At 42.7% G+C, this 24,049-nt stretch overlaps 2 protein-coding genes across 2 annotated transcripts in view; both read right to left on the reverse strand.

Annotated features, from left to right (window-relative positions):
• The window catches only part of ELF2 (E74 like ETS transcription factor 2), a 44,915-nt gene extending 28,207 nt beyond the window's left edge, over positions 1-16,708 (reverse strand). Inside the window, exons 1-3 of the mRNA XM_056855534.1 lie at positions 16,648-16,708; positions 5,868-6,092; positions 4,803-4,968 (exon numbers count right to left, since the gene is read on the reverse strand). Of these exons, the coding sequence (XP_056711512.1) occupies positions 4,803-4,968; positions 5,868-5,942 (241 nt within the window). The 5' untranslated portion in view covers positions 5,943-6,092; positions 16,648-16,708. The remainder of the gene's footprint in view (positions 1-4,802; positions 4,969-5,867; positions 6,093-16,647) is intronic.
• A 5,167-nt stretch (positions 16,709-21,875) lies between these two features.
• On the reverse strand, positions 21,876-22,265 carry LOC130482965 (39S ribosomal protein L54, mitochondrial-like). The gene is given in 1 exon segment (XM_056855843.1): positions 21,876-22,265. A coding segment is annotated over 1 exon segment (390 nt).
• Between the last annotated feature and the right edge of the window lie 1,784 nt (positions 22,266-24,049).

Below are 24,049 nucleotides of genomic sequence, written 5' to 3' on the forward strand. Positions count from 1 at the left end.
ACATGGATGTTTTCTACATCTTACACAAGCACACACAAGACCCCTGGTATAATCTGAATACTGGCAACATATTTACCATATTGAAAGTCAAACAGCAATGTTCAGTTTTGAGTGGTAAGGTTTTAAACAATTCTGTCAAGCATGTACAGAAAATGAAGCTGATATTTTAAAAAGCAGACAAGATCTACATGGCTTTCTCTGCCTTTATTACATATTGCTCAGCAGTTAAAATAAGCGATTAAGGGCACATTCCTGGGAGGGGGGGTATCAAAGCTCCTCAGGAGCCAGCGTGAACCTGTGCCGGCGCAGGTACCCCCTTATCCCATGATAAGGGGCACTTACGCTGGTGCCTGGGCAGCACGGTGCTGCGCTGGCCTCCCCCACCAGCGCTGCCACTCTGGGAACTACATCCTGGAAGAGGTAGGATTCCCAGGGGCAAAGCTGTCTTTAGGCAGCTTCCTTACCCCTTTCAGCCCAGAAACACCCCGTGACGCAGCTGTGTGGTTGCCACCTTTTTTGGTGGCACAGCCCTGCTAAAGTCAATGGGGTTTTTTGGCCTTTTTCTATTTTGTTATATTTAAAAATAGGGTTTTTTTTCTCCACAGAGGCCAGGAAGCCTCTTTGGCAGTGGCATGGCTGCGCCACTACCAGTTGCCATACAATCCCCCACCCCCAGGAAAGGGCTGCCTGTATATGAATTACTATGGCAGTATCAAGACTTTCTTCAAAACCAAGAATCATTATGAATTTATATATGCAAGAGCTTGCATACAGAGGCTTGGATCTAGCAGAAAATTTGACTGAATGGATGGGACAATTTTTGACAATTCCCCCCCTCATGGCTGTTTCTGGGGCTCCCCTGCCCCCAAGAGGCAGCATTTCAGGGGACATTTTGGGATGCACCCTGAAGTGGGTGGGAGAAACGAGTTACATGCTGTTGATGGAAATCCCTTAAGTTGACTGAAGCTTTCCACTGGATCTATTCCACAACAGAGCTTCCTAGACTTTCCCCAAAGTCAAAAGCAGCTTACAATTGTATGTGTTGCTTCAGAGCCAGCTGTTTTAGTGTTCAAAGCAACCTTCATATTTAGAAACGACTAACACTTAATTTATAAAACACTTTCACCACAGCCATTCAGATTTTGCACGAAGTACAGATTATTTCTCAGAACTTAAATCCAAGTATATCTAGCTGAACAGATAGTGCTAGATACACTCTAAGTAGAGAAGGGGGATAATTTTAACCAGCCCCCCCCCCCCAACTACCATACTACTCCTAACAGAATTCCTGGGGGTTCCCTGAAATCTGGGTGCAGCATTGCAAGTGGGTGGGGTGGTTTTAAACAAGAGGGGAGGCAGGAAAGTTCCATTTTGCCTATGGAGCTCAACTTGCAGTACTCTGGATCTAGTTTATTTCTTTTTTACTCTATTCTGAAAACTTGAATACCCATTAATCTTGCCCATTTCACACAAAAATCTTGTTAATGTCATATGCCAACTTTAACTGCCAGAAAAATGATGAGGATGGACAGGGATGTATTTAGAAATGCAGTATTTAAAAAACAAAGGGTTAAAGAACATATTTCATGAAAAGGTAACAAACCAATTGGCTTCAGATGAATGGTACAGATTCTTCAAGCAGTATCTTGACCAAACACATGGCAAATTAATCTTTCTACTGTTCCTTTAATATCTATCCAAAACTGAAATCAGATTTAATCGTCACTATTACAACAGTTCATTACAACAGTTACAAAGATGTATACATGTTTTTACCCTTATAGTAAGATGAAAATGCAGAGGAATACATTTAAAATATGTGCTTATTAAATTGACAAAGTGGTGAATAAAGATTTGAAGTGGTTATAAATTATTTGTAGTGAGCTGATATAATCTGAAAAAGAAAGAAAACTTACTTCAGAATATATATTAGCACTTTCTATGAAAGGGGCTAAGGGGTTTTCTATATCTTTATAACCCACCCTTATTTATAATTTCATAATATAATAATACAAAACAGTTATACATACCAACACTGTTCTCTGCCTCAGGTTTTTTTCTACCATGTGGTAATCATGAAGGAGCTTCTGTTGAGTTCCGTGTTTTTCATTTACATCTTCTACCTCTCTGTGGCAATATTTTTATAATTAAAAGACTTTGCTTGTGGCACAGGAAGGATTTCTAATGCGAAGTCAAGTTCTGGCAAATGTTGTCAAATATTTAAAAAGTATCAGCTTGTCTAAAAAGAAAACACTTCTCACATGATTTCACTGGTTTGGGAAAAATCAAGTTATCACCCATTCTGGAAAACGGAAAGCATACACAGATACATTTCACTTGAAGTCAAGTGATAACTCCTCCATTAATCTATTTTCTTAAGCACCAGTTTTTATTTTGTCTTAGGAAGGAAGGTTTAACCTTAAAAACCCCTTACTTTACTTTTTTTTTTTACAACTACTTGTACAGAAAGTTAATTGAGTGCTTAAAATATATCTGCCTATATATGTATAAGGCCTTGGTGGCCATGGTTGGGCACAAAAGCAGAATATAAATTCTGTAAATATATAAATAAATAATGTCCCTTTCATGATACACTTTTCCTGGGGGGAAAAGACACCATCTTGTGCTACCTTGAAGACTAATGCAATTTTATTCCAGCACAAGCTTTCATTGACCAGAGCCTTCTTTGTATGCAAAAAGGTGCCACAAGACACCTGTTTACTTTTGCTGCAACAACTAACACAGCTACCCCTGTGAAATTTTCCCCAGACCATTATCCTGAATGCTTTTAAAGAAGACACACATTTGTATTAGCTACTGAAAGTGTAGGGCTGGATTCAAATAGCTTTTCTACTGATAAAAAAGAGGAAAGGTCCCCAAAAGACCCACCTAACAATTATTCTAGGGGTGTTGAGATCTGCATGTACAAAAGGTATGCACCATAGCGGCTGTGGTAAAGAAGAGAATTTAATGAAACTGAGGGGGAAAGCTGGCTAGTTCCAATTCACACTTAACTATTTGTTTCTATCCGGTGGAATTTTTTACTTCGTTTTCTTGAAAAGCAGATTGCCCAATCCATTTCACAAAATGCTTTTGACATTCTCCTCTGATTCAGAAGCAACTTATCACCTGGCAAAGAGGCTACTGCTTGAAAAAACCAAAGCCCCTTTGGGTGTGCATTTCTTTGAATCCTAGCAGAACTCTACTTCAAAGTATTGGCAACACCACTAGTTCTTTAAGATGGCAACATTTTAAGTGTCTTGAATTTATAAAGTATCTTTTGAAGTCAACTGCAAATTTTAACTGCATGATTCTCACAATCCTGCCTCAGAGACAAAGTATAATCAATGAGCTAACATGCTAGCATTTCACATGTACTGCACAAACATGGCATTCCAGATACAAGCCAAGGACTGTGCTCATCTACCTCAAGGATCTTTCACTTTTTCCTCCCTGCCTCATTCCTAATAATATCTTCCCAATGTTATGCTTAGGAAGTTGTTTTTTTAACGGCCCGTTGCACAGTGAGGGAGAGAGGAGAATGCTAGTTCAGGACTAAGTTAGCTGGATCATGGGAAAATAACTAAGCCCATACGCATCACACACTTAAAAACTATGACTACCTGCAATCACTCATCACTCTGCTAATGAGGACAGAGAGGGTGTTCTTTACAACAAACTCTTTGTTGTATTAGAACAGATACAGTTTTAATGCTTAACAGCATTTTCACTGTATTAACTGCTTATGCAAAACAATCTTAGCATCTAAATTAGACACATGTGTAGAAATATTCTATTAATTTCAGTGGAAGGGTTTGTTTGTTTTTTGGTACACACATTCATGCTCCAGCTAAGATGCTAGACTGATGGGTAGACAGCAAAGATTTAAAACATTTGGCAAAAAAGTATCTGACTGACAATCCTAACCAATTGATTGTCTTGGCTTTACCTGAAACACTGATCAATAAAATTTAAATAATGTTTACAATATGTAATGTCTTAATGAAAATACCTGCAAGACCAGCTATAAGGTAGTTGCCTTTCAAAATTGCACATTACTTCTTATTAAAAGGAACATATTTAATATTTTCATGCAATTTTGGAAACAGAGCTATTCCCTACAATAACTACACACCAGAATAGTCTGAAAAATTAACAACTTTAAGAACCATCAGCACTGTAAAAATTCCAAGTTTGAACACAATGCCAGATTTAACAAGCACTGTTAGCTGGTTGGCTGTGTTTTGGATTGTGAGAAGGAAAGCCACAACAATCTCACACCCCAAGAGGCAAACCACCTGCTAGCACTGAATAGTATTTGGAAGGAAAAATCATGTTTCTTCATTGAATTTTATACAGGAAGAACAGAGGTGGAATATTTGTGCAGTGTACACAATGGCTGCATTTTAAAGTTCCCTGGTACTAAAGGGTTTTTATTATTATTAACCACTCCTATTACATGAGACCCGGACCTGGATGGCCCAGGCTAGCCTGATCTCGTCAGATCTCAGAAGCTAAGAAGGGTCGGCCCTGCTTAGTATTTGGATGGGAGACCACCAAGGAATACCAGGGTTGCTGTGCAGAGGAAGGCACTGGTAAACCACCTCTGTTAGTCTCTTACCATGAAAACCCCAAAAGGGGTCGCCATAAGTCGGCTGCGACTTGACGGCACTTCACACACACATTACATGAGAAGAGGAAGGAAGCACATTTTAATCTGAAGTTCAAACTTCAGTAAAGCACATCAGTTGATTAAAGCTTGAAAAGTGCTAACAAAATATTCTATTTTGTTTTAAACCTACCTGTTTTTACAGTTTCAGTCTCAATTTCTTGTTCTTCTGCAACATCTTGTAGCAGATATGTTTCATCATCATATACAAAGATCTGGGCAGCATATCCTTGTTCTACTCTGGCACTTGGCACCGGCTCTACAATCACCGCTGGATAGCCAATGACTGGGTCATCCTCCTATAAGGGTGAGTAAGCATGTCAGTAGTTCATCAGCACAATTAAATGCATCCCTTCTACTTTCCCCTTAGTGGCTTTAAAATAAATCTGTGTGGGCAACCACTAGCACCGGTGGAGAACATTATGAGCCCTGAAGCCATATCAGAAATGCATCAGCGTACTGCTGACATGCAGAATCCGGTAACAAACAAATAAAGCTAACAAATGCCAAATTACTCTGTTATAGAAATAATGAGGATTGAAATAAGGCCAGAATGCAGCCAAAATTAACCACTTCTAAATTAAAATTCAATATGATTTAATGGGACAGTTAAGTATAAGCCTCAAATATGGGATTTTGATCACTGCCAATTCACATGTAGCTTGGGCTTTTCTGAATATTTAATAGATACTTGACATTATCTTGGAACAAGAGAGCCAGACTGTTCCTTCTCAAAATTACAGTTGAGATGCGGGATGGGATCCCATGAAGGATTTCTGCTGACAGACCATGGGGTAGGGGGATGTTTTGCCAGTTCCCCCATATTGTTTCTGGGGTTCCTTGTCTCCCAGGAGCAGCATTTTGGGGGTGTTTTGGACTGCAACTGGAAGAGGGAAGTAAGAAGTCACATTCTACTGATAGAAATTGCTTGCGTCCAGAAATTTCTGCTGGTCTCAACCCTTAGTTTAAATTGCCCAGGCCAAGCCTGTTCTACTTACCGTACTTTAAGATTAAGAACATGTTCACTAATCACACTGCACATATTGTTCTCATCAAACCTGTTCTGCATCAGACACTAATTTTCCTCACACTGTAAACTGTACAAGTCTTTGCTAAACAACCTCCCTTATAACCTGTACCCTTACTAGCCATTAATTAACATTTATGAAGACGGCATGAAAATTTAACATTTCCTGACCTCGACTTGAATTTGTACTCCATTGTTGTCAAACTCCAGGCCTGAACCTCCACTGTCAACTACTGCTGATGTCATGGTGCATTCCCTGGAACAATTATAAGGATTGTAGCAAAGTAGCCAAATCTTCCCAATGATGGCAATGCTAGAAGCTTGAGTTATAGGAAGTTTGTAAACCAAGAAGAACGTTTCCAAAATTCAACTTCTCTGCTACTGTGATTAGAAATCCTGAAACAGAGTAAGTGAAAAGTCAGTTAAAATGGATTTTGTATGTAACTGTGTACAATATTAATGGTTTAATTGCAGTTTAAACGTGTGTACATCTAGACATCAAAACAGGGTATCAGTTAATAAAACAAAAAGGAATGTGATACTTTTCATATTCTGAACAGAATTACTGTTTTGGCATCACATGACTGTTACAGATTTATGGTCCATATCTGGAGAATCCATTCCTACCATATACATTACATTTGTAATTATTCCTATTCAATTTTTCACATAAACTCAATGTTGTTCATCAATATATTTCATACAAGTACTCTTTACTATTAGTAACTGACAATATCAGAAGATCCAGTAGAAATACTCTAGTATTAAGGAAGAACTGTAAACATGGTAGCTGAGAGAACGAGTAAACTTAATTAGTTTCTGGTTCTCTTAAGAACTCAAGTGTTCTGATAAAGAATGCTGAGCTGTACAATGGTGACCTAGCCTAATTCAAAGGTAGCAACCCTCTCATGCAAACTAAACCCTCCATTAAAAAAATTAATAACTCTGAGCACATGCTTTGTGTCTTTCCTCATCCACAAGGCACTGCTCACTCCAAAGCTAAGACTAGAGCAATGTTTTCAATAGACAGTATGTTTGGATTCCAGGTAGACAAGCCCATCTACACTACCACTTTCTCATTGCCTTCCTAAAAGAAATACATGTAAGAAGAATGATAAATCTCACATTTTCTACAATTCTAATCAATCACTATTCCAGAGTATTGTGCAGCCGTACAGGATATTAACCACACTCTGCCCTGCCACTCCTGAAAATGGGATATGGGATCTACAGGTCAGGTACAACAACAGGCAAAGCTACCAGCACCAATGCATGTGCTAAACTTTCTACAACACCCTCAGAATTTCCTGTTTGGGGGCAGGATTAGGGCATGGCTACCTGCCATGACAACCTCTCTGTCCCTAGGGATAAGCAGCACTGGCATTGGAGGCAAATTCCCCATAACTGTAGTTAAGAATCTGTATCTTACATCCTTTTTTAGATATCCCACACATGTGATCAAGTGGATTATTTCTATTACTCTACTTGCTGAAACAAAACGTTTCTCTACAATGCTGTGCAAAGAAAATCTCATGTCCCTTGCTACATACCTACATTGCACTCACTTCAAATGTTTCATATGTTAAAATGTGACTATTAAACTCACCATCACACAGCTGCTATTACAAAGAATACCAGGTTAGAGGTAGTAACTAATCTATTACACACAGTACCTAAAATCTTGAGACTGAAAATTTTGAATTTTCGGTTAATTTATTTTCTACATTGTTCAATATTGTATCCATAAGGAATTGAAACTACATAAAATATAAAATCTTGATAATTTTAGTCAGCATTTATCTAATGCATAGGTCTCTCTGCATTTGTCTTCGCTGTCAGGTTAGGAGAATCATTCTCTGGTTAGGAGAATCATTCTCTATAAACAGGAAAGAGAAAGTCTTTATTTTCCTCCTTTCATGATCTTTGCTTTTTTTCTTCTCCACATCATTAAGTGCACCAATAATTTCACATTCTTTAGTTAAGGTGTTGGACTAGGACCTGGGAAAGCCACGTTCAAATCTTCACTCACCCCATGGAAGCTTGCTGGGTGACTTTGGGTCAGTCACACACTCTCAGCCCTGACCAGTATTTGGATGGGAGATCTTCAAGGAATATCAGGATGACGCAGAGGCAAGCAATGGCAAACTACCTGCACAGATCTCTTGCCATGAAAACCCTACGGGATCTCCATAAATCAGCTGTGACTTGATGGCAAAAAAAAATAAATCCTGTGGGAGTACCTCTAGAAAACCAGCACAGGGAATAAAACCCAGAATGACAACAATTTATTGGAAGGTCAACAGACCTTTAAAGTACAAAAGGGAAGACAACCTATTATAAGGCCACATCAGCCTTAGGGCTGGATTGAGTTCTACCAAAGTTTGAAGAAACAAGAGATCCCACTGGGAGAATCAGCTCATCAAAGGAAGCTATAGCTCCTATTTCACCAAGGGAACCGTATCTACTACCAGGTAAGAGACAAAAAACAGAAGTCTGTTGAGGTCCTTCCCTCCTGTTGCTTGCCAGCCAAATTATGAAAATTATAAAGACAGCAACAGCCAATAAAGCAATCCTGGATATATTGCTGTTTCAGCAGCATTTCCTCCTGTTGACTGGCTGATTTCTTCAGAGAACTGTCCTGTTTCCTGGGACAGTGATGAGCAGCAAGAAGTCACTGCCTGTAACAGTCCTGCCTGATTCTTCTCTCTGGAACCTCACGTGGGGTTGTTACCTCCAGCAAGCACATACATAAATGCAGATGGGCATCAAAGCACAAGAAAACAGCACGAACTAGTCAAAAGAAAGTTGGTGTGCAAGCATTTTTTCACTACTTGGATACACCCCAGAAGACAGAAGCAAGAAAAAAGTTATATCCAACCCTTGAACAGTATGTCTATGTTGTGAGTAGCCGACCAGCCCCACCCTCCTAATATCAGCAATAAAATAGCTCTTATTGCTAGACAGACTGCTAGATAGTTAGGAATATGTATATATTTGTAATATGCAGAGAGCCAGTGTGGTGTACCAGTTAGAGTATCAGACTAAGATGTGGGAGACCCAGGGTTGAATCCTCTCTCTGCCATGGAAGATCACTGGGTGACCTTAAGCCAGTAACACACTCTCAACCCAACCTAACTCACAGGGGCCTTGTAATGATGTAAGCTGCTTTGGGTTCCCATTGGAGAGACAAGCATGTTATAAATACGTAAATAAATTACAATTACAGTAGAGGGTCAGTTGCAGAAATCAAGTAAGCTCCTGGGCATAAAATAGGAGTAGGTGATCACCTATATGGATAAGCGGATAACATAAGATGTGACTTCCCAGTCCCTGACCCCACTATAAAGCCATAATATTGGTGCAGTAACTATTGTGCTATATGACTGCTGGTGGAGTTGTTTTCTTTACAAAAAATAACAGCCTCATAGGATAGTACGGTAATGAATTAAATTGTGTATGTTTGCATTACATTCCAAATGTATTTTAAACTAGTGGTGTGTGTTCAAGAAGAGCTTAGTGTAGTTAACTTGATTAAAAATCCGGCTTTTCACCCACTTTTTAGGGATACAGAATATTTTTCTTCACCTCTAAAACTATCAATACATCTATTTCTCAACATGGCCCCATCTGTGGATACTTAATTCCAAAGAATGGAGCCAGAGCAGAAAAGACGGATCTTTCTGCTATTCTGAGGAAAAACCCAAATTTGCAACAAAACAGAAAAAATCTGAACCCTCCCCACCCCAATCACCACTAATAATTCAAGCAGTGCCTGTACCCTCAGTGGCCATTGTGGGGATTGCTAGGCAACCACAAAAACATTTTCAGAGGCTAACCATGTTGGTCTGTAGTAGAAGAGCTAGATTCAAGCCCAGTAGCACCTTAGAGACCAAAAAGATTTGGGAGGTATAAGCTTTCAAGAGTTGGTATCTGACGAAGGGAATTTTAACTCTTTAAAGTTTGTACCCTAAAAATATTTTTGGTCTCTAAGGTGCTACTGGACTTGAATTTAGTACAACAATATAGCTAGCCCTAAAACTATGATTTCTGTGAGTAAAAGGCAAGGGGGGGCAGGGCCATTTCCAGGGCTATTTTGGCCTCCCAATCCATTCCTGATGACCTCCCTCCTCATCAGGGGCCAGGCCCAGCAGCAACTACCAGATAACTTGCTACCTTGCAGTTTGTTCCACTCACCCAGGTACAGCTGGGCCAGAGTGGTGTTGTGGTTAAGAGCAGCGGACTCTAATCTGAAGAACCATGTTGGATTCCCCACTCCTCCTCATAAGTGGCGGACTCTAATCTGGTGAACCGGGTTTATTTCTTCACTCCTTCACATAAAGCCTGCTGGGTGACCTTGGGTTAGTCACAGTTCTCTCTGACCTCTCTCAGCCCCACCTACCTCACAAGGTGTCTGTTCTGAGGAGAGGAAGGGAAGACTATTGTAAGCCGCTTTGAGACTCCTTAAAGGTAGAGAAAAGTGGGGTATAAAAACCAACTCTTCTTGGCCTGACACCACATAACTTGCCTGGGACCAGTCAGTGGCAGCCTCCACAGAACATGCACAACTTGGTTGGCCCAAGCAGTGGCCACCACACAACTCACCTGAGCAATTCACTACCATATGAGTTTTGCAACCTGAGTAGGCTTTTCCCAGGGAGGGGCTCCCTGGGGGAGAGAAAGCTGAGCGCCAGTATGATATAGTGGTTGGAATGTAAGACTAGGACCTAGAAGGCCCAGGTTCAAATCTCTACTCTGCCATGGAAGTTCTCTGGCTGACCTTGGGCCAGTCAATCTCTCTCAGCCGCATCTAACTCACAGTCTTGTTGTAAGGATAAAATGGAGGAAAGGAGAATGATGTACGGTGCTTTGGGCCCCCATAGGGAAGAAAATTGGGAAATAAAGTTAAGTAAATAAAAAAATAAAGCTGAAGACTGAGGGACGGATAACAGGAAAGGTGGTGAGTGGGAAAGACAAGGAAGCAGGGAAAGAAGGGAGTATATAGGGACTGCCAGGAGGAGAGAAAGAGGAAGTAGTGTGAGGAAGTGGATACAGGGGGGGAATGAACTGACTCCCACAAGTCCTTGCAGATTCCCCACTTGTTGAGATAAAACTCTAGTACGAAATTGATACAGAATGTAATAGGGAGCCATGGCAAATAAGGATAACAATCCTAAACACTGAAAAAGATTGAAGATGCATTCAAAACATACATAAAACAGTGATGAGATGTGTCTGTTGCTCTACAGAATCAAGCTCAGGGGAAAGCTATTCTGCAGGTCTGAGCAGAAGCTGGCAGAGCATAAACTGGCAGGTAGCCAAGTTATCAGAATCCCAAATCCCCATAGAAGTTATACATCTTTAACAATTGATTGAGCATGAACAAGTCCGTGTAGCAGGTTCACTTTCCAAACCCCACCATAAACTACACAATACACATGAACATTTTGTACCTGAAACTTACTGATCACAATATATAACCTTTCAGTTACCATCCAGAGAATACTACATGATCAGTTGTATCCAACCAAGCTCTAAGATATAATCACACTTGCAGTGGTCCTTTGGACAGCACAAGCACTTGCAGAATTTACACAAAACATTCCTAAAATTACAGAACCCACCAAAGGAAGTAAAGAGATAGATGGACCAAGCTAAACTTGGGAGTCACCTTCTACAAGACAGACCCAGAGGGAGATACAGTGGAATGTTGTCACCTACAACTCACAACTAAAATCTCTGCAGCACACAATCCAACATCTATACCTCCCCTAAAAATTATCTTTCCTTCCCACAGGCCTTGAGAAGTAGGCCCCTGTCAGACCGCCACCCCAATCTGAAGCAATAGCTCACCAGCAACAATGAACCACCTAAAAATGTAAACCCATGGACTAGTCTTGACATCTATCTCCAGTGCCAACTCTGTCCTCATATCTATTCAAGAGACATTATAACAGAACCCAGCAACAACAGTGATACCATCAGCCAGCACATTCATCTTCATACTCTCTTATGTGAAATATGCATTATGTGACAGTAATACTCTTCTGCCACTTACTTTGGCCAAACTGGACTCACTGTACACAAAAGAAGAAATAGGCCCAAATGATAAATTAAAAATGAAACACTCAAGTCATCTACTCCTCAGCATTACATGATATGCAAAGAGAGCACTATATCAACAGAATAAATTCAACGGCAGTCTCCAGGATGAAGCTGCTGAGTTAGAATTCACATGCCAACTTGATATCAAGAGGAAGTAGCTCATTAAAAATATTTGCTGTCCTTTCTCCCAAGTTTTTGTATTTTCATCATACTTTGCACATAAGAACTTAAGAAAAGCCATGCTGGATCAGACCAAGGCCCATCAAGTCCAGCAGTCTATTCACACAGTGGCCAACCAGATGCTTCTAGGAAGCCAGTAAGCAAGACGACTACTGCAGCAACTCAGTGGTGGAGAGTGGCCCACATCAATTCTGATGGATGATTTACTCTTTTTGCTGGATTGTTGTTTTCATCTGTTCTCTCAAACATAACACAACACAACTGGGTCCTGGAATGCTGGGGCAGTGGATTCTGTAATGCTCCTTTGCCCATCCCTCTTCTTCTGTTAGTACTTTTTCTGTGTGCGTATTTTTACCAAATGAGTTTCCAAGTTCTTGCATGTGACAAAGTGAGCTCTGACTCACTTTACATCACAATTCATTTTGTCTAAGGTGCCACAAGACTCTTATTTTGGCTGCAGAAGATTGATACAACTACCGCTCTAGAATACATGGAAAGTTTATTTACTTGAATTGTTTCTCTCCAGTAAACTGCTTGAGATTACTTACAGCAGGTTTAAAACATAAACCAATTAAAAATGTAAACCATCAATTTAAAATAAATCTAAAACCAGAATAACAGAAAAAAACACAGCAAATAATCCAACCTCCCATAAAAAAACCACTAGGAAAAACCAAAATCAATATACAATTAATATAAACAGGGCCAGTGGAATAGAACAACTACAGGCAAAGCATGAAGTTACAAAAACTCAAGAAAATCTTAACTAAAAGTGGCCAAGAAAACGTAATTAAAAGCCAGGCCAAAAAAACCCCTTGGCTTTACCTGGTGCCTACAGTAAAATAGGCTCTAGTCACACTTGTATTCATTATTTTTCCAAAGCTGGGAAAAACACCTTAGGAAATGTTCAATTATAGTGTAAATGGCATTATATGACTATTCCATTTTTTAGTTTCTTTAAATATAGCGTACCTTCCATTTCTGCATGACAATGCCTATGTTTATACATCACTTCTAACCCCAAATAATTTATATTTTAATCTTTTAATTCTACCGTTAAAACAAGAAACTCATTTTCCCCTCTTTTGCAACTAGCAAAAATCTAAGCTTTGATAATTTATGGTATGATACATTTACATGAAAATAAATGCCATTGTGTTCCTTTGCTCTTAAGAGTGCAGTAGACTACAATCTCAGGCTACAACAGTTTACAGATTATCTCAGATTTTGGATATATTTACAAGTATTATTTGAAATTCAAATTAATAGAATTTTAGTGGGCCTAATCTTGAACAGAATCTATCCATTTAAGTTTATATACACAACAAAGTCTAACTTTTATGCTCACTCAAGTAAATTACGCATTTCGTGTAAGTAAAGTTTTGGTTTTAGGTTACTGTTACTTGTATATATATTTTTACCCACAGTTTCAGTTCTTTTACAAAAAAGGCAGTTTTTTTTATTAATTTAAAATTCCCAGACATTTTGCATCTCTATACCAGAGAAACCACACTAGACCAGACACAATCTCACATGGCCTATATTTATTTTATTTTTATTGCATTTTTAGGCCACTCTTCCAGATTAGGTCAGAGCGGCTGTAGAATGTATCCAACTCACCTAGACTTGTACCTGGGCAGTGACCAGCCACAACATATACCACCCCAACAGCAGTAGTAGAATAAAGCCAAGGAAAAAGCCACAAAGAGTAATAAAACAACCACAGACAATATAAACCATCCATGTTTTACATCCATTTTCTACCACAAATCATTTAGGAAGGGTTTGTTTGGGGGGGGGGGTTAGACTATAGGACGTTAATTTTATATTTCAATCTGCTCATTTTCATTTTGACAAATCTGTTTTTATGGAAGGACAAAGCAAGACAACAAAGGCAGTTTCACACAAAGCAAACAGTCACAATGTATAAGCAGGATCCAGACTTAATCTGCATATAACATTTCAAAATCAGTCCACATTATTGACTACAGCTCAATATAAATATTCAAACATCCATGTACAGAACTAAAGGTGTACATGTGTAAAGTTTTGTTTTTCAGTCTTATAACGCAGGCCTACTAAAGCAATTAAGTCATTGCAACACCATAGATATGCCATGTCCATTAAAAATCAATTCCAAGACAGTCACAAAAATTTGTGGGCCTCAGAGTGATGAGCTAGTATTTCATCATCAATGTCAGACACTACCCAAAAGTTGATACTCTCATAATAATATGCAGACATTACAGTAATACTGGTGGCACTTTGAGGAATGGAAGCTATTTCCTACTGACCTATTTCTATACCCTTGAAAAGGGTTTTTCTGGTGACAGAGGTGCAAGGGCAACAGAAAGGCAGACAAGCCTGATGACACTTCCATGTCTCTCCACAGGGTACTTACTGTCTGTGCGAGCCACAATCCTTCTATTGTACATCTCACCAAAGTATCCTATTTCAGTTCTAAACCTCAGTTGACACACAGCTTGGTTGAATATTCTGACCTGGCCCACCTTGTCCCTGCCCCATGCTGGCAAAAATATGCCCACAAATTAAAAAAAAACAGGCAAAAATAAGCCATATAGATCATCAGTGTCATCTTAAACACCCACAATTAACACTGGGAAAATTTGTATCAATGCAACTGTTCAAGTGCCTCTCGCACAGTAGTCTTTCTTCTTTATTAAATATCAAATAATTGTTGTGGGTCCCAAAGCTGTGGCTAGCTCAAACCTACTCCTTCGTCTCCTCTGAAAACAGTTCAAGAGCTTAAAGCTGTAATACAGAAGCACATTATGGCTTTTGGGATGTGCGTACACGGACCTAACATTCCGCTCACATAAATGTAGCCAAGAATCTCCATAAAGTCATGACAGCTTAAGTGAGTCGCATGGTTAGTAGACTCCACTCTGCCTTCCCTTCCCAGAACTGAATCATCATATGACGATTCCTTTTTACTCACTGTGCACAATTAGAAGAAGCGGGAATCCCATTCAAGTCCCATGACCAAGAAGGGGGGGGGGAAGAGAAACATCTCACAGCAAGCCACAGCAGTGGCTTAATCCCACTGGGCTAACACAGAGAACCCCAACCGCCAAGAGAACATGTCAGGGCACATTTACAACTCTGCTCCCTGGGGAAAAAAAACAAAACACACACACACACACACACAGTCACGTGCAGAGGGCAGTGATCCACATCCGTTCCTCCTAGACGTGGAAAATATTTGCAAGCCACGCTGGGTACAGGGTTGTTGTTGTTTTGTCATTGCGGGAGGATGGGGCAGAGAGGGAGGGCTATCTTCCGCAGACACAAGAGGAACGCGCCCCGGGAACAGCTGAACCGACCCTCGCTCCCCAGGATTTGCATACGCAATTCTCATCCAGGAAAGGAGGCCATCTGTACACGAGAAACTGAAAGTAAAGGGGGAGTGGAAGAGAAGGGAGATGGCTGGGCTCGAAAGTGCAGTCATCTCATTTGACAGGGGACGGGCTGGAGCCGCCTCGATTACCCCGCTGGTTCTTCCCCTCCCTTCCCAGCACCGTCAACAAAGCAAAGCCAGCGACGGATGGGGGGGCAGGAAGGGGGAGCCGCGCTGACATTTTCGCATATCTTCTCTCCCCCCCCCGCCCCGGTTCCTGTACAATGGCTCGAGCATCCCACGAACGGGATGACACGACCTGCTGGCCGGCCCCAGACAAAAAACCCTGACAGGCCAGCCTTCGCCTAGCAAGCACCCAAGCCAACCCTCTCGGATGGTTTCCCCTTGCCTCCTTTCCTGAGCTCGTGCACACACACACGCAAAAAAAAAATTGCACAATCGTTTAACCAAGAAAGGGGGGGGGTGGGGGAGAGATCACAGTCGCGGGGATTCAGGGGCTTTCCAAAGCCACGACCCGGGATCTTTTCGACCAGACTCCCGTAAGATACCCGGACATAAACCTATGGAGATGTAGTAGAAAAGAGCAAGAGTCCAGTAGCACCTTAAAGACTAACAAGAATATTTTCTGGTAGGGTATGAGCTGAGCTGCAATAGTAGAAAAGAGCAAGAGTCCAGTAGCACCCTAAAGACTAACAAGAATATTTTCTGGCAGGGGATGAGCTGAGCTGAGCTCATCCCCTGCCAGAAAATATTCTTGTTAGTCTTTAGGGTGCTACTGGACTCTTGCTCTTTTCTACTACTGCAGACAGACTAACACGGCTCCCCACTGTGAATTGTCTATGGAGATGGGGAGAGAGAAGGAGAACACCATTTCCCCCCTCCTCCCCCCCCACAATGGAAATCGCCCCCAGCCCCTCGGGGGCAGGGAGGACTGAGCTCCCGCCACGGCCAGCCGGCGCTCGGCGACCCAACACCCGAAAGCCAAAACAAACGGGAAGGGGGGCGATTATGAGGAGTGTGGGGGGCAAACATCTGCCTCCCCCCTACACACATCCTGATGAGGCGGCCTCCAAGGAAGGGCCTCGTCGCCGAGGGTGCATCCACTCCACTTGGGGGGGGGGGGCGATGCCGCGAAGGCTCGTCCGCCTCAGCCTCGGCGGCCGCCACCATCCGAGGCCAGGTCCGGCCCGTGAGCGGCCGCTGCCATTTCTCCGCGGGCCGGAAAAAAAGCAGCTCCAACGACGGCGCAAGAGACCCCCCCCCTCAACCCCCCCCCCCAATTCCCTTTACCTTGTTTATATGTCAAAGGGAAGCGTCGCGTCTCTTCTTCTCCCAGGCCGGGCGGCGGCGGGAGGGAAAACAGCCGACAGCCACGACCAGCAGAGCAGCAGCTCCAGCGGAGGAGAGAGAGAGAGAAAAGGGGGGGGGCGCTCCTCGTTACCAGCAGCCGCCCGACGCTGGTGGGGGGGGGGGAGGAGACAGGAGAGGGAGGGAAAGGACGAGCGATAGGCGAGGCGGCCCGCTCTGCTGTGCCTCCCTCGCTCGGCCGCCCACCCGCTCAGGGCTGCCCGCCCAAGAGCGGCCTTCAAGGCCTGCTTCTGCACATGCTCACGCACCTGAAGCGCCCTGGCCTAGTGGGCCTGTGCGCGAGGCTCTCGCCCAGGCCCGTTCGCCCAGGGGAGCGGCCGGCGGCCCTCCCTGGCCCTGCGCTCGTTGCTGCCCTCTGAGGAGGTACTAGGGGGGGTGGGGGGGGATAAAGGTACCAGTATATCTGTTTCTCAAAAAATATATCTGTTTCTCCCGCATCTGTGGAGACTGAAATTCAGGGATTGGAGCCGTGAACAGGCAAGGAGGCAGGAAAATAACCCCCGGTTTGCAGGGGAACCTGAAGTACGGGGTTGGGTGTGTGTGAAAAGTGCCGTCCAGGCGCAGCCGACTTATGTCCTGATGGAACTGGCCGACATGGCGAAGTGAACTGCATGAAGAAATCAAAAAAAAAAGAAAAAGAAAATACTGAATTCTTGCGAGAATGGGAGGCAGGGACAACATATTGTGCCACTGAACTTAAACTGGGAAGTATTAAGGGATATTTTGGCCACGTCATGAGACGCCAAGAGTCACTGGAAATGACAATCGTGCTAGGAAAAGTTGAGGGCAGCGGGAACAGAGGAAGACCCAACAAGAGATGGACGGACTCCCATCAAGGAAGCCACGGCCTTCAATTTGCAAGATCTGAACAAGGCTGTCAAAGATAGGACATTTTGTAGGACTTTAATTCATAGGGTCGCCATGAGTTGGAAGCGACTTGATGGTACTTAACACACACACACACACAAGCTTTACTATGTATGGGTGTGAAAGCTGGACATTGAAGAAAGCTGATAGGAAGAGAGTAGATTCCTTTAAAATGTGGTGTTGGAGGAGAGTGTTAAAATGACTAAATTGAGGCTGTCGTATTTTGGTCACGTCATGAGACGACAAGAGTCACTGGAAATGACAATCGTGCTAGGAAAAGTTGAGGGCAGCGGGAACAGAGGAAGACCCAACAAGAGGTAGACGGACTCCATCAAGGAAGCCACGGCCTTCAATTTGCAAGATCTGAACAAGGCTGTCAAAGAGAGGACATTTTGTAGGACTTTAATTCATAGGGTCGCCATGAGTTGGAAGCGACTTGACGGTACTTAACACACACACACACACACACAAGCTTTACTATGTATGGGTGTGAAAGCTGGACATTGAAGAAAGCTGATAGGAAGAGAGTAGATTCCTTTAAAATGTGGTGTTGGAGGAGAGTGTTAAAATGACTAAATTGAGGCTGTCGTATTTTGGTCACGTCATGAGACGACAAGAGTCACTGGAAAAGACAGTTATGCTAGGAAAAGTTGAGGGCAGCAGGAAAAGAGGAAGACCCAACAAGAGATGGATTGACTCAACAAAGGAAGCCACAGCCTTCAATTTGCAAGATCTGAGCAAGGCTGTCAAAGATAGGACATTTTGGAGGACTTTCATTCATAGGGTCGCCATGAGTCGGAAGCGACTCGACGGCACTTAACACACACACACACACTAAGGGATATGCATTAATCTAATTCAAAATGTTAGGCGTCACTAAATTACCACAGTTAAAAAAATTGTGATGTAGGATTGACTTTTTTGGTTCATTCTAATGAATTAGAATTGAATTCAAAGAGAGAATCGTGGATATTAAATGGACTGAGGAGGGGAGAGGGGAAGTTAAATATATATACTTGCTTAGAGATAAGATAGAAATCATTTATATTATGTACTATATGAATTGAAAGATATCCAAGATTGTAAATCAATTTGAAAATAATAAAAAATAAAATAAAAAAAAAGTCGCAGCCGACTTATGGCGACCCCTTTTGGGATTTTTAAGGCAAGAGACTAACAGAGGTGGTTTGCCAGTGCCTTCCTCTGCACAGCAACCCTGGACTTCCTTGGTGGTCTCCCATCCAAAGACTAACCAGGGCTGACCCTGCTTAGCTTCTGAGATCTGACGAGATCAGGCTAGCCTGGGCCATCTGAGTCAGGGCAAGTATGGGGTTACAAAACCCCAAATAATAGAAGCAGTGCCTGTAGCTGTAAGGAATAATGCTGTTGATAGCCATTGCTAGGCAACCATACAGTATTGCCCGCTTTCAAGCCTTGGTTTCTGTCCGTAAAGGGCAAGGGAGGGGACAGTGCCCATTCCAGGGTTGTTTTGGTCTCTAAGGGAGGACTAAATCCACCCTAGCAGCAATCACCAGGCGACTTGCTACCATGCAACTTGCATGACTCACCCAGGTCAAGCTGCTTGGTACAAAAGCCAGTGTGGTGCAGAGGTTAGAGCTCCACAATAGGACCTGGAAGACCTAGGTTCAAATCACAGCTCTGCTGTGTAAGCTCAGTGGGGTGACTTTGGCCAAAAACGCATGGTCGCTTTAGCCTCCTTTATTCCCTGTTTCAGCCAGGATTCAACCAGGATCTAACGCATGCGTTTCGCTGAACGTGCATTTGATCCTGGCTAAATCCTGGCTGAAACAGGGAATAAAGGAGGCTAAAGCGACCATGCGTTTTCGCCCTTTGAGCCAGTTACACATCCTCTGACTAGCTTGCCTTACAGGGTTGTTGTGAGGATAAAATGGAGGAGAGGAGAATTATATAATTCCCATTGTGGAGAACAGTTGCATATAAATGAAATAATAACATAGGTGAAGAAGGGAGGGCATATAGAGAGTGTGTGGGAAGGAGAGAAGGAAGCAGGAAAAGGAGAGGGACTACAAGGGATTTCAGGGAACAGAAAGGGGAAATAAAGGGGAGGGGGAAATGAGTCCTTGTGGTTAGCTATATATTTTCTATAATGTAGTAGAAAAAGCAGTACCATTTGTTGAGGCGAAATATAGGAAGTAAACTTATTTCATTCTCTCTCCCCCCACCCCCCACAGAGTGGAAGTGCTGTGCTGATATAGTAAATGTGTGCTAATTTTTCAGTAAAGTGCTGAGGAGGACATACATGGTTCTTACCTCCCCCCGCCCTCACATTTTATACTGACAATAACCCTGTGGAGCAGGGTTACCAAAAAGGCTTGGAGAAAAACTCCCTGTCCCTATAATAGAAGCTTAATGGGATGTTAGTTACCTTCATGCCATGAACCACCCATTTCCACACATTAAACAGCTATTAAAAGGATATAATGTTTTTTCAAGGCCTATTGGCAACACCTATGAGGTAGGTGAGGTTAAAAGAGAATGACTGGCCCAAGGTCACCCAACAAGCATCCATGATAGATTGGAGATTTGAACCAGAGTTTCTCATCCAGTCCAGTACTAGTTACTACACCACACTATTTGATTATCTCCCCCCCCCCATGATTATTGTGAGAGCCAGTGTGGTGTAGTGGTGCAGAAGTTGGACTAGGACCTGGGAAACCCAGGTTCAAATCCCCACTTGCACTATGGATGCTTGCTGAGTGACCTTGGGCCAGTCATACACTCTCAGCCCTGACCCTGGCTAGTATTTGGATGGGAGACCTCCAAGGAATACCAGGGCCATGACACAGAGGCAAGCAATGGCAAACCACCTCCAAAGGTCTCTTGCCTAGAAAACCCTAAGTCAGCCATGACTTAAGGGCCAAAAAAAAAAAAAAATATTATTCGTACTAGCATCCCAGCTTTTTCTTAAATGTAGATTTGCTGGATATAGTCCTGAATGTTAAGGTGTGGCCTGTTCCTATAGTCATCATAGATTTGCAATTTTAAATCTAGTTTTAAAAAAATTCTGGCCTCTAAAGAATATTAAAAAATTTGGGAAATGCCACTAAATTACTTTCCCCTAATAAATAGTTGTGTATAAGTTGAGAGTCCCAGGACCTTGATTCTCTTGTCTTTAAATTACTTCTCCTTATGCTTGGTGTAGTGGTTAAGAGTGGTGGTTTGGAGCTCTAGACACTAATCTGGTGAACTGGGTTGGTGTCCCCACTCCTATACATGACGCCAGCTGGGTGACCTTGGGCTAGTCACAGCTCTCTTAGAGCTCTCTCAGCCCCACCTACCTCACAGGGTGTGTGTTGTGGGGAAGGGGAGATGATTGTAAGCCAGTTTGATTCTTCCTTAACTGGTAGAGAAAGTCGGCATATAATAACCAATTCTTCTTCTATGTTTGTAATCAATGATCTGTTGAAGGGGGTGCTTTTAAACATACATAACTTGAGGTTCACACTGTCTTAGTGACTCAATTAACAGAAGGGGCTGCATGACATAGTAGAAAGCACCTGCTAGGTTCAATCCCTGGCATTTTCAACTAAAAAGTATCTTAGGTAGCAAATGCTGGGGGGAAAAAAACCCTTTCTCTCCCTGAGACCTTGGAAACCCACTGCCTGTCACAGTACGTGGTCTGACCAGGTAGAAACAGTTTCCAGTGTTAATTGAAGGATATATGATCAGGCACTGTCTCTAGGCAATGACCTAGCAGTCCTTAACACAGGCTCAATTGTTGTGTTTGACCTTATATGCAAAATGCGTTCCTATAAGCCATTGCATCAGTGTGTTTGTGTAACTCTTATGCCAACAGTGCAATATGTCAGGGCCTCTGATCTTAAATTGGGGTTCCTGCATCCTTGTATTCCACTGGAAAAGTGCAGTATCGTTAGACTGCCCCGCTGCTTATCATATTCAATACAGAGTTTGATAAGCAGAATTTCATCCTGGCCCAGAAAGATTCTACTACCAAAATAATGTTCAGGGACAATTACTTCAGTACCATTCATACCAGAAACATGGATAACTGTAGCCAGACTTGTCAGTAGTTGTGTGGTATGATCCACTGAATTCAATGGGGTATGACTAGGGTTGCAGATATTTGGTTTTTGTTTTGGTTTTTAGAGTTGAGCACTGTTTATTGGGATGTTTAGCAAAGAAAAGCTCCCTTTTAAAAGCAGAACAGTCCACAGTTTGCACAAAGCAGGCCATTCCACATGTCTGGGGAAGATTTCAGTTCCATCTCCCAGTTGCTCACATCAAAATGGCCGAACTTTGAGTAGCCGGTACTTTCGCTTTAGATTCTCCTTCCGGAGGAAACACCAGTATTCCATAGTGTCCGGGTCTAAATCTTCCAGCTTCTTAGGTGGGCCAAGATCCATCTGGAAAAGCTATTCGGGATATTCCGAGTCTGGTTTCAATGCCACTTCAGGGCCTTGCTTGTAGATATTGGTGCCCATGGCGTGGGTGGTGAGCAACACCGGGTCTTTGCACACCTCGGGACCCTTGAGACCCTCATTTGACACACCTTTGCCTTTCGCCTTCGGCACAACTTTCTTGGTGTAGCTCCGGAGTCCCAGGCTACTCCAGAGGAGACCAGGCACTGGCGGGGCTCGGGGGATGGCCCGCAGCAGCCCAGCCCAAGCCATACAAACGTTCAAACAGCCCCCCGCCCGCACCTGCCTGCCACACTCTCTCCCAGACTTACAGATATTTGGATTGTAACCCTATACCAGGGATCCCCAACATGTTGTTGTGAGCACCATGACGCCCACCAACACCTTTTTTGGCGCTCACCAAATGTTTTTAGGAAGTGGGTGGGGCCAAGTAGGGCTTTTGTCCGGCAGAGCTTCTGTATGGCTATTGAAGATTTCATTGGCTGTGCAGATTTTTAAAAACATTGCTTAGGCAGCAGCTGCCACCAAGACACAAGAATCTTCACAGCGTGACTGAAGTAAAACTTTGCCAGACATTTTGAGGCTGGCTCCGCCTCCTGCAAGCTCCCTTTTATGGCAGCCCTTTTGTGCCCGTGCCCGCCATGCTGTGTCGGAATTCCAAATTTGCCTGAAGGCTCAAAAAGGTTGGGGACCCTGCCCTATACTATACCTTTTATAATCAATCTATTATCAGGTTGCTGCTGTGGTTGCAATTATTGCCTTGAGTTCTTGCCTTGAGTTGGTATCTAAGCCAAAGGCTGCTACCTTTTTGGACAACATTAAAGATAAAGATAATTAATGTTTATCTGTGTCGTAAACAATTTACCTGGTAACATGTTACCTGCAATTGCTGGGGTCAAAGCAGGATACTTTTTCTGGCCAATTATCTAAATACTCTCGGTGTGACTGCTGAGCCTTTTTATCCCATTGCTCCCTCACTCATTTGCTTCCAGTGGAGTAGTTACAGCTTCATGCTGTTTGTTTAATGCTGTGAGGTTAGGCATTGAGGGTCGACGCTTATTTTGCCAATAAATCTTTAGACGTATAGAGCCCAAACTACCTACCCAAGCGTACCTTCTGCCCTTACTTGAGGACTCAAACCATTGTTGTCTTTGGGACTTGACTCTGCTTGTATCACAGCCTGACTGGAGTGGACTTTCAGACCCTGAGTATCTCTTGTTATCTGGCCAACTTGACCAAACAGAATGGCTTTCTAGCTGATCTGATCGTGCTAAGTTCTCTGCCTCCCACAGGTGCCCTCTGTTATATTTTTACCAGTGGACTTTCTCAGCCTTATCAACAGTTCCCCTCGCTTGCCCTTCATGAATGTTCTGCTTGCCCAAGTCCGAATTAAAAACTGAAAAGAGGTTTTGTGTGTGTGTGTGTGTGTGTGTGTGTGTGTGTGTATAGTGCTGTCAAGTCGCAACCGACTTATGGTGACCCCTTTTGGGGTTTTCATGGAAAGAGACTAACAGAGGTGGTTTGCTAGTGCCTTCCTCTGCACAGCAACCCTAGTATTCCTTAGTGGTCTCCCATCCAAATACTAATCAGGGCTGACCCTGCTTAGCTTCTGAGATCTGACGAGATCAGGCTAGCCTGGGCCATCCAGGTCAGGGCGAAAAGAGGTTAACGGTTTGTAATTCTGAAAATTACGAATGGAATGCAGCCAAATACTCCCTGTTCTTTGAAAGTAAGGTCACCTTTCCCTCAAAACCTCTCAATCTGACAACTCTGAAGGTTCTAAAACCTTTTAAAGTGCAGAAGTGACATTATCTTTAAGTAAGGTTGCAGAGGCATGCAGGAATGTTGCACCTTTAATGGAACAAGAAATTTTGATAGGTGGAACTTGTACGAGGATAAAAAAATTTCATCCTGATTCACAGAAGTTCCACTTTTTGTATCTCATCAATGTATGGAGGGAGAGTCTTTCACTATCCCTGTTTCTTTCTCATTCATCACTATGATTTCATTGTGAGCATCAATTATATATGGAAGGA

The sequence above is a fragment of the Euleptes europaea genome, chromosome 9 (assembly GCF_029931775.1).
Source record: "Euleptes europaea isolate rEulEur1 chromosome 9, rEulEur1.hap1, whole genome shotgun sequence".
In the NCBI taxonomy this organism is placed as follows: Eukaryota; Metazoa; Chordata; class Lepidosauria; order Squamata; family Sphaerodactylidae; genus Euleptes; species Euleptes europaea.